Source organism: Chinchilla lanigera, unplaced genomic scaffold (genome assembly GCF_000276665.1).
Source record: "Chinchilla lanigera isolate Chin_1 unplaced genomic scaffold, ChiLan1.0 scaffold00028, whole genome shotgun sequence".
In the NCBI taxonomy this organism is placed as follows: domain Eukaryota; kingdom Metazoa; phylum Chordata; class Mammalia; order Rodentia; family Chinchillidae; genus Chinchilla; species Chinchilla lanigera.
In genome coordinates, this window is record NW_004955429.1 from 13,246,144 (window position 1) to 13,257,150 (window position 11,007).

At 60.1% G+C, this 11,007-nt stretch overlaps 1 protein-coding gene across 2 annotated transcripts in view; it reads left to right on the forward strand.

Moving 5' to 3' along the window:
* Positions 1 to 441: 441 nt before the first annotated feature.
* Iqsec1 (IQ motif and Sec7 domain 1) overlaps positions 442 to 11,007 on the forward strand; it is a gene marked incomplete at its 3' end in the record, with an annotated part of 126,605 nt that continues 116,039 nt past the window's right edge. For both annotated transcript variants that reach the window (XM_005386987.2, XM_005386989.2), the window contains 1 exon segment: positions 442 to 865. In XM_005386987.2, coding sequence (XP_005387044.2) covers positions 843 to 865 — 23 coding nt within the window.

Genomic DNA, 11,007 nt, shown 5'->3' on the forward strand with positions numbered 1-11,007 from the left:
AGCACCGTGTAGACTCCCAGGAGGCAAATGATGCGCCAAGGTCTTAAGTGGCAGAGCTCGTCTGGGAATTGGCCTTGCTCCAGGCTTGAGCTCCAGGAGCAGGGGGGCTCCTATGTTTCTGTGCCTCCCTTGGAAAGCAGTTGTCATCACTGCAATCCCCGGGCGGTGCCTGCATTTTAGCAACAGATTTCCAGGTTTCCAGCACGGGCTGGAAAGGGCTGCCTCGCTGCTAAGCCCGGCCCTCTCCCAGGCTCCGTGGCTTGTGCAGCTCTGCATCACGAGCGCCGCGGGGTGGCAGCGCCTGGTGATGCAGTTGCCATGGCGACGACCGCCTCAGCGGTGATTGGTCCAGCGCGGTTGTGCTCCATCACTCCTCGGGAGCTGGGAGGTGGAGAGGCTCCTGAGCTCCCGCCCCTCCTCCGGATGCTGCCAGAGCAAACCCCGCGCAGACTATCCCCAGCCCTCCCCTTCTCCTGCCTGTGCCCTGACACCCCGGATGTGCGGGAGGGAACATCCCGAGGAGGTCCCAGGTAGCAGCAAGGCGTCCCCCCACCCACCCAACCTGGCGACCATGGTGACTCAATGTCTTCTCAGGCTCCTGGGCACAGTGCAGGGACCAGCGTGCTGAGGACCCCTCCGGAGCCCGCTGCTGCCACCCTCCCTCCCTCTGCTCCCGCCCCAGCCCCTCTGGATGAGCCTGCCACCCCCGGGAATATGACTCGCCCTTCGATTTAATTTTATTCCCTTCTGCATCTCTCTTGGGCATCCTGCTCCTCCTCTTAACCACGTTGAGCCTCCCCAGCCAGAGAGGACGAGAGCAGGGGAGACAGGACTCAGACAGGATGGCTTGCCGAAGACGCTATTTGTGAGTATACGTGACAGGGCTGTGCCTGAAGCCTGAGGCTGGGGCCAGCTGAGCTGGCAGCCGCAGTGAGGGGCGTAGGGGAGGGAGGGCAGGGGGCTTGCGGAGGGAGCTGGTGCAGAGCAAGGGTGCCTCTATCTGTCTCCTGTGGCGGAGATGTTTGTTGGTGGTAACGCTGAGAGAAAGGCTATTAGTCAGCAAGTCTTCGTCCGGTTGTGAGATTCGCTGGCTTGGTGGACAGGTGTCCCCGCTCCCAAGTCCATATGCAGGGTCCTCAGACCCACTGCTGCGTTTGGCTTCCGACACAGCCCACAGTGTGCCCATTTGGGAAAAGCCTTTGGAAGCCAGCACACCCATGACCACACTGCAGCCAGGCCGGTCGGAAGGTGGCGGCTGGGCTGAGGCCACACGGAGGTGCCGCGTCCTCCACGGCCCGTCTTCCTGAGCAGGGTGGCGTCCGTGTCCAGCCGTGGTGCCCAGGTGACCTGTGGGCAGGGCTGAAGCTGTCGGCTAGGCCTAACGCCAGGGGCAGAAGCCGGTGAAGCCTCCGGGAGGCAGTGACATCACAAGGCCTGAGTATTTATGGAAACCAGAGCCCATGCTTGGTTAAGCCAGGCTTCCCAGGGGGCAGTGGGGTACAAATGCCAGCGTTCTGGCGGCTCTCTGGGCTCTGCACTGTGCAACTCAAGGGTGAGGAACCTTCACCCTCCTCCAGGACCCTAGGCCTTCTGGGTTAAGGTCCAGCTTTGGGTCTTCCCTTGCCTGGGCACTTACCCAGTGCAGGGTGGTGCGCTGTTGGGGGCTGTTCGGTGACTTCAGATTTTATGAGGTTGGACAGCAGCGCCGGATCCTCTTGGTTTGGGCGAGGCGAGGGAGGCTGGAGCCGTCTGAGGGGTCCCACACTGCAGTCCCCTACCAGGGCAAGCAGCCTCCTCCCTCCGTGGAGGGCGGTCCTCATGCTAATGGGGCAGGGAGAATGTAAACACAGCCTTGCTGCGGCTGCCTCTCTGCTCAGCGTCTCAGCTGGGCCCTCCACCCCCAGGCCCCAGGCAGCGGCGGAAGGCCATGGCGAGGCCTCTGTGTCTCAGGGTGGACTTGATGCCCACTTGCCTTTCTCGTGGGAAAACCCACAGGTTGGTGTGTTGGTGTGAGCAGAACGTGCTGGAGTTCTTGCTCCCCGTGGTGAGGCCCTGGCTGTATTTTTAGAAACGTAGTAAGTCCTTCCCAGGCTTGCCCTCACCAGCTCCGGGTAGCACTGGTCCTCTGGAGGAGCTGTGTGTCACCTGCCACACCTCTGCCGGGGCCCATCAAGGGAGCTTGATGTCAGAGACATCCTCAGCTTCCAGGAGCTGCCAAACCCTGGGGGAGCCAAGATGTCACCAGGATGGCATGTGACAGTCTCCATGGAGGGTAACAGTCCCCACTCCGTTTTGGCTCTCACAGAGATGGGGAAACTGAGGCTTGGCCACTCTGCCCTGGAACCTTGGAGTGTGCTGGCTGAGGCAGGCGTGTGGACTTTAGGCGGGGTCTGTCTGCGCTGGAATCACTTACGAACATTGCAAAGTACCCAACCTGGGCGCCGCTGCTGGAGACACGGGTCTGCGGGGCTGGGGTGGGAGGCGGGCATCAGGGTCCCCTGGGTCCCCCAGGACGACGGTAATGGATGTCTGACTGCGGTTGGTGTTCTGTGGAGGCAGCTGCTCGCTGTGGCAGCACTGCAAGGCGATCCCAGGTCCAGCTTGCCAGAAACACACTTTCTAGATTCCAGAGCCCTTTCCCAGTGGGTCTGGCCCACTCTGTTTTGTTTTGTTTTGTTTTTGGTCATTTTGAGACCGGGTCTCGCTGTGCAGTTCAGGCTGGCCTTGAGCTCACTTTGTAGCCCAGGCTGCCCTCGAGCTTGTGGTGATCCTCCTGCCTCAGCCTCCCAAGTGACGAGATTATAGGCGTGCGCTACCATGTCCGGCTGATCCACTCTGCCAGAGGCCTGAGAACTTGCATTTGGATATATGGGGCCCGGGGGGTTATGTGGCCCCGTGGACTAAGCCCATCTCCCCTGCTGGCCTGGGAGAGGGCTGGGCCTGTTGGGGGTCATGCTTCCTGTCTCCCTTCCCTGAAGGTCTCTGCAGCCTTCTCCAGCCCTCAGGCTCTCCACCTGGGCACTGTGACATCCAGGCCACCTGCCTCTGCAACGCCGCCCTCAAAACTTTTGGCACCAAAATTCCAAACAGACTAGCAGGGGCGGGCCCTGCTGTCGCAAAAGGATGTGGGACCCGGAGAAGCCTTGCGGGGCTCACCCACGGGTACTTGACCCACCAGTCTATCCCTGGCCAGGACCACGGGCAGGGCACCTGCTGCGGGGCAGCTCCAGATGTTTAACTTTCCTGCCAGCTGCAGAATCGGCCATGGCAGCACCGTGGCCAACCGCAGACTCGCCCTGTTGGGCCTCAGAGCTTACCCTTTTCCCTTCCCTCTTCTCCCCTCCCTTCCCAGGAACTGAGCCTGGGCCGGGCAAGCTCTCTGCAACTGAGCTGCAGCCCCAGCCTTTTTTAATTTTTATTTTCAGACAAGGTCTCACTAAGTTACTCAGGCTGGCTTTGAACATTCCAACCGTCCTCTGCACTGCTGGAAAACGCAGTGTTACTGATCGCATTTTACCGACAAAGACACTGATGCTCAGAGAGAGGGAAGGAACTTGCCAAGGGTCACACAGCTCTGCCTGCTGCACGCTTGGTAGTAGTGTCCTTCCCGCGACACGCCACACCCTGACCTGGACGAGCTTGCTCCAGTGCCCCGTGAGTGGTGTGACCAGGTTCCTTTGGCTTGGAAGAGCGCTGTGGGGAGGCTCACTGCAGCCTTGCCTCCACCTTCCTGTGTGTTTTCCTCCCCTCTGCACTGTCATGGGTCTAGACTCTGTCACTGAGGGGTGCAGGGTCACAGCTGGGGACTCAGACGCTCGTGGGAGCGGCTCAGTGCAAGAGACGAAGGATGCTCGTGAAAGCGGGAAACTCACTCATCAAACGCAGAAACCGTGAGGCCCTGGGAGTCCGTTCCTCAATGCAGCTCGCTGACAAGCAAGGTCGCTGCTCTAGCGACAGCTTAATGAAGAGCGTCTTAGTGACACTGAGGTCGCCTTTGGTGACCATGGTGGTGACCACACTGGCATCCTGATCACTGCACAGCAGCGAGCTTGGAGGGTTCTCTGTCCCTGGCTCCTCGGGAGCTAGGGCTCAGATGCAGGAAGCGGGGGCCAGAGAGGGCGCTGTCTTACCGCCCCCAAGAGGGCAGCTCCCCCACACAACCATGTATTTATTCATGACCTGGACCTGCCCTGGCCCCGCCTCCCTCCTGCAGGCTGGGCTCTGACCACCCAGCGCGAAGTTGCAGACCCGCCCGGCCTTTCCCACTTGTGCGCGGCCCTACCCTGCTGCTGTGGGTTTGCCTGTCCCGGGGCAGAGGTGCTGGTCCCTCGTCACCCTAGGAATCGCCAGTCTGTAGCGAGTACTCAGGAAATCTGTGTCAAATGAGTGGATTACAGGTGGGGTCCCGGGCACTGCCTCAAACGGGGTACACAGCCAGGTAAAAAATAGATTCTTGTGGGAGCCGGCAGGCTGGTGGGGGAGACAGATGTTATAGCATCAGCACAAAGTGCCCAGGGCTGGACCAAAGATGGCCCGGAAGCAGAGAGAGGTCACTGTCCTCACCTGAATTCTGGGGACAGGGACTGAGAAGGTGCCAGTGGTCAAGGGGGGGATGCTCTAGCTGACATTAGGCCTCCTGGCTGAGGGTTTTGAAGCATTAGCTGCTTTGACTTTCCCAGTGAGCCCGGCGGGCGTCACTCTTCCATTTCCCAATGTAAAAACATGCGGCCTGCCGAGTCCTGGAGCGAGGAGCCCCAGGCAGCACCTAACAGGGGTAGAGCCGGCTGGACCTGACGGCGCAGCCTGGAGCCCACGGTGCCTCTGTGAGTCTGCAGGCCTCGGGGCAAGTCCTCACCCTGCTCAGTGTGAGCTGTGTGTAAGAGATGGGGCAGGGGCAGGACCCAGCCAGGGCAGGCCTCGTGGGGGTCTGAGGAAGGGGGTCGGGGGCTGGGGCCCGGGGGCTGAGGTGGCATCCTGGCTGCAGGGGAGGTCGGGCAAGGGCCCAGCAAGGAGGCCCAGGAGGGCCTGCAGCTGCCCGGCCCCTGACCAGGGACTCCACCTCCCGGACACAGGAGCTTGCAGCCTCAGGCCAGGCGGGCGGAGCGGCTCAGGGCATCATTCCCCGCGGTGCACTGTGGCCACTGCCTAACAGGGGCCCCTAAGGACAGTGGGGGTCCCCGTCTCCTCTGTGGGCTCAGCGGCCTCAGCCTCCCTTCTGACCCCACCCAAAGCTGTAACAAGGGGCGGGGAAACTGAGGCGCTGGCTTCCCGGTCAAGCACATTCCCCCACTACCGCCAATCACACGATGCTGTCGAGTGTGTTGGGCGTTTTCTGGGCACGCTGACTCATCTCTGCCCTGTTCAGCCCCAGAAGGTCACTGGGCAGCGCCTACGTGTAACTCAGAGAGGTTGAGACGCACAGGAAGGTGGCACAGCGTGTGTTCAGCCAATAACATTGACATCTGTGATAGGCCCTGCTCTGGGCTCAGTGCTGGGTGCTAAGAGCAAGTGAGTAGGTGCCTCTGTCCTGGAGTCCTGCAGGGATCAGAGCTCAGAGAAAGAGAGGACAGAGAGCCTGGTGAGAGTGGGTGTAGAGGGACTGGCATGGCCACTCCAGAGGGCTTCCCGGAGGAGGTGACATTTGGGCTGAGCTCAACAGGAAGACAAACTGGCTATAAGTTGGGAGGCTCCCGGGCTCTGGGAAAGGCAGGTGCCAGGGGCCCGGGAGGGCAGGGTTAGGCAGGAGCAGAATCGGGTGCAGCTGAGGTGGGAGCCAGGAGGTGCAAGGTTAAAAGCAAGAAGAGGAGAGTGAGGGCCCAAGAGCTGGGGTCTCCCTGGCCCCCCCCTTGAGGAGCCTGCATACACCGTGTCACTGCTCTGCCCCTGCATGGTCAGGCCCAGGCCCAGGGCTGCTCCCCACTGGGCATGCCACACTGCACGGGGCCTGGCATGATGTCAGGTTAGAGCCTTCCGGGTGAATCTTCAGAGAGGGACAGGCGCCCACCCCCACCGCCACCTTCCAACCATGGATGTGAGGGACAGGTCCCTGCAGACACTCCCTGGGCCTCTGAGGGAACCAAGGCCAAGGCTGGTGGCCCAGCCCCGGGCAGGACCGGGCTGGCCTGGGCACCGTCCTCTGCTGCCTTTCCTGGGTGGCCTTGAGCGTGAGTGCCGGGCTCAGCCTCCTCCTCTGTGGCACGGGCTGGTTCTCCACCTCCCAGGCCTCGCAGGCCAGTGTCCACCGTCTCCATCCCCACTGCCCCTGTGTCCCTTGGGACCCTGTTCCCTGCTCCGCAGAGCCCTGAGCTGCCCGTGGCGCTGGCTCCTGAACATGCTCCTGCAGAGGCTTCTCTTGTCAAATCCTCGCAGCTCTGCCGAGTTCTCAGATCATCCTGCTTTGCAGGCAAAGCTCAGGGTTAAGGCTAAGGAGCTGCTCCCAAGCTGCCCCCAACCTCCTGTGCCCCTTCCCCACGTATACTCGGCTGGCATCGAGTAGAGACGGCCGCTCCGCCCTGTGCCTGGCCCCTGTCCTCGGGGCTGCAGGTCTTTTTCTGGGAGTGGCTGGGAGCCCAGCAGCTGGGGCCCTGAACCAGGCCAGTTTGTCGTGTCAGCAGGCCCTGTGAGGCACTGTCACTGGTGCTGACTAGGCTGCTTGTGGCTGGCTTTGGGGCTGCTGTTTCCCCTGAGCGCCTGATGGTGGGTCGGCCTGGGTCTCCCGTCTCCCTGGCACTCGCCCCAGGAGGCCCCCACAGTGCCTGGCGCCTTCCGTCCAGGTCCCTGCAGAGCAGAGGAGAGGGAAGTCCCCGCCCCGCGGTGTGACCCTGGGCAGGCTGTCTGCTGCCTGTGGGCCCCTGACCTCTGGAACCGGAGCCGCAGGATGGTGCCTCCCTGCCCCCAGGTTTTTCTGAAAGGGGCGGGGGCCAGGAGAGGACGGCGTGGTGGCTGCTGGGAGCCCCCTCCGGTGTCCTGGCTCAGTCACAGCCCAGTCCTGTCTGTCACTTCTGGGGGGCCTACGTTCACTTAGCCCAGTGATTGTCAGGCACCTGCTCTGTGTGCCAGGCGGGGCCTGCACAAATGGAGCTGACTTCCAGGGAGGGGACCCAGGACACAGAGTGTGGGGCAGAAGCACCTGCTGGACCCCGAGGGGACAGTTAGGAGGGGGGTGCAGGGGTGGCAGGGGGCCCTGCTCACACACCACCCTCCATCCTGTCCTGTGGTGCCCTCCCAGCATCCCGCCGCTGTGTCGCTGGCCACCCTGGCAGGGGCCTGCCCTGCCACAGCCCACCACCCAGGGTCCCTCCCCGCCCCGGCAGACCTGAAGCCCCACTTGTGCCTCTTTCCTACGCACCCCAGCTGCCCCCAGTGGCTCCTCCTGGACCCCAGCACAGGCCACTCCTTGTTACCGACTCCCCGCAAGGCCCTCTATTTTCCTAGCATCCACAGGGGTCCTGGCCTAGCAAAGCACCAACGGCTACTTTTCCAAATTGTGAGATTACACAGAAAGATTTTTCATCTTCATTTTTCGGAGGCAGATGTAGCACTTCAGATTGAACCCTCTTAATCACTTTTTTTTTTTTTTTTTTGGTTTGTTGTTTTGAGACACGGTCTCCTCCTGCCTCAGCCTCCCAAGTGCTGAGATGACAGGAGTGTGCCACCACGCTGGGCCTCTTGGCCGTTTTTTAAATGTGCAGTCCAGCAGTGTTAAGTACATTCATCTCACTGGGCAGCCCTCACTGTTTGTGTCTAGAACTCTTCTGTCTTCCCAAATGCAAACTCTGTCCCCTATAAACACTAATTCCCCGCTCTCCCACCCTTCTATTTCTGTCGCTAAATCTGACCGCTCTGGGGACCTCATAGGAGTGGAACCATAGAGTATTTGTCCCTTTGCCACTGGCTTATTTCCCTTGACATAAACCTTTACATTGAGGTAAACCTCAAGGTCTACCTACATCGTGACATGTGTCAAAAGGCCCTTCCTTTTTAAAGGTTATATAATATTTCGCTGTGTGGATGGACTACATGTTGCTTATCCCTTTATCTCTGGACTGTTGGGTTGCCTCTGCCTTTGGCAATTGTGAATGACGCTGCTGGAACCAGGGGTGTGCACACACGTCCTCCAGACCCCACTTTCAAATGGTTTGTGTGCATTCTCCAAGGTGGAGTTACTGGAGCCGACGGGAACCCGGTTCTAACCTTCCTGCCGGCAGTGTACACATGTCCGCATCAGCATCCTTGCCCTCACTTGGTGCTGTCTGTTTTTTTAATAATAGCCACCCTAATGGGGTGACGTGGTATCTCATGTGGTTTTGATTTACACTTTCTAAATAGAGGCAGGCATGAGAGAGGACGTGTAGCATATGGAAAAGACGCTTGTGCCTTTTTATGATCTTTTCATTTACTGTATTCCCACAGCTGAGAGAGAACGCATGCACATGAGCCCAAAGTATGTGCAGAACATGAGCTCAGTCCTCCGCTCCCCCGTCCCGCTACCCAGAAGCCACAGCTGTGCCCCGTTTCTTGGGGTCCTTCTAGAGTTCCTGTGTTTTTACCATACGGTCACCTCTGCTTCTGTGTGCCACAGCTTGGCACTGTCACCCTGGCTACCTCTGGGTGCAGACCAGCTATAGGGGCGCTGCTCAGTGACAGAGCTTGTGCCCAGCGTGTGCCAGGCCCTGGCTTCCATCTGCAGCACCTCCCTCCAGAGCAGACAGAGCGACCACTATCATTTTAAAGTGGGCGCCGCGGCATATCCTGGCGGTCCCAGCCACTCGGAGGCAGGGGTGAGAGGGTCACTTGTACCCAGGAATTCGGGGCCAACCTGGGTATCCTGGCCAGATCTCAACTCCAAGAAAATAAAAATGAAAATAAGCCACCAAATCCCTGTCATAGGACTTCAGTGTGTGTCCAAGTTTCCTTCGGGGTGGAAGGAAGGCCTGACTTGATGTATCTGGAGCTCAGCCAAGAGCTGTCACCATTCGGAGTGTCATGTTGCTGAGGTTAGCTGTTATCCTCAGGCCAGAGTTGCCCAAGATCCCAGCCACTGTCGTGTAACCAGAGAGGCCACTGACTGTCTTCAGGCCCCAGGGCACAAGCCCACCCACCACCAATGAGCTGGGCTACGCGGTCTCCAGCGTTGTCTCCTCCTGTTTCTCTCTGTGACCTGCCACTCAGGGTACGCTGTGAATGCTGTTGGAAGTGACACAGGACAGCCTGTGTCACTAATTTCAGCGCAGAGGAGCGGGCAGTGGACTGTTCCAGGTGTGAGCAGGGCTGTGGGCCGAGGGATCTTCACAGTCGTGGGACTGTCATGTCTAGTCGGGTCTGCCTCAAAGGGTTCTGCATGCTCAGATTCAACCAACCGTGCTAGTTCCACAAAGTTCCTGAAAGCAAAACTTGAACTTGCTGGGTGCCGTGCACCACACTGAATGAAGTGGCGGGTGGGCACAGCTGCTGCGGCCCCCAGCATGTCTGGGGTCCACAGTCACAGGCCCACGCCTTGTAAGTGTCACCCACTTGCAGCTGAGTGTGTGTGTGTGTATGTGTGCGTGCACGTGCGCATGCACGCATTGTATAGCCGGCCCACACTGGTTGCGTCCGTCCTGAGGAGCTGTAGACATTGCCCTCATCACTGTTCCCCACACAACGCGGTGGAACAGCGCTGTAGCACTGGTGTTACTTAGTCAGGGTGAGTCATCGACAGGTTCACGTACGCAAGATGATGGCGTGGGACATACGCTGTGGAAAGTTCTGGAAGCCTGGAACAGGGCAGGCCACGTGGCTCCAATGAGGCTCAGCCGCTGCTGTGACTGGTCCCTCTGTCAGCTCCCAGGACACTGAGAGGGGAGGCAGTTGTAGACACCGAGACATGGTGGGCAGAGGACAGGTGTGGCACTGGGCAGTCTGGAGGGACTTTCCTGAGAAAGCCACATGCTCTGTGGGCCTCCCAGGGCCTCTCTGTGGTCAGAGACTCCAGCATCCATGGGCTTTCCAGTGTGTCAGCATGGTGGGAAATCCAGGGTGGGCGGATATCACAATGCCCATGGGATGACCTTGCGGTGGCGTAGGTGGTGACATCCTCTGGCATGTTGCCACTGGGGGACATGGGTAGAGCGAGGACAGGACCTCCCTATATTCTTTTTTCCCAACTGCAGAGGAATCTAAAATTCCCTATCTCCACTAATTCGGGGGGCTGCTAGGGGTGGAGCCCAGGGCCCTCACAGGGCGCACACGCACCCACTAAGCTGTCCTCTCTGGCCCCAGCAAGTTCAAGAGTAGGAAGTCAGGAGGCGGGTGATGGGTCTCAGGCCCGGGGATGGTTGGGGAGAGGACAGCCAGCCACCTGCTGCCCCAGCCCCTCCATGGGGCGCCCATGGTTACCAGTCTGCGCCACCTTCCCTCCCTGGGGCGAAGACCCCTCCACCCTTTCGCCCCAAGTCTGAACGCACAGGCCCTGCTCTGACCAGACCCCACGCAGAAAGGCAGTGCCAGCCCCCTGGGGGCCACCGGGGCCTGGCCAGCCCCCCGCTCTTCTGGTTTGAGAGCCCAGTCTGCTGCGTGGCCGTGGTCCCCAGGCGGCCCTCCCCCGCCCCTCTCCGCGGTGAGAGCGCAGTCCCACCCTCTCCCGTGCCTCCAGGCAGTGAGCAGCAGGCAGCTGGGATCGAGACAAACTGAACATTCCTGCAAATGCCATTTGGAAGACGAAAATGGAAAGCAGTCGACTAAAACTAAAAGGTTACGGGAAAACAAGCGCGGCGAGGATGTCGCCGTTCTGCGAATCGAGCTTCTGTGAATTGGCTTTTGGCATATGGGCCTGTCACAGCTTGAAGGAGGGTCCAGGACAGGGCCGTAAGGTTGGGGACAGCGGTGAGCCAAAGCCAGGCCTTGGTGTCAGCGCAGAGGCGTGCCCATGCCAGAATAAGGGTCTGTGTCTAGTCCTTTGGCTGGGGTGCCCTCAGGACCCCGCTCCTGTCTTCAAGGGAGGTGCGGCGGGGAGGTGCGGCGGGGCGG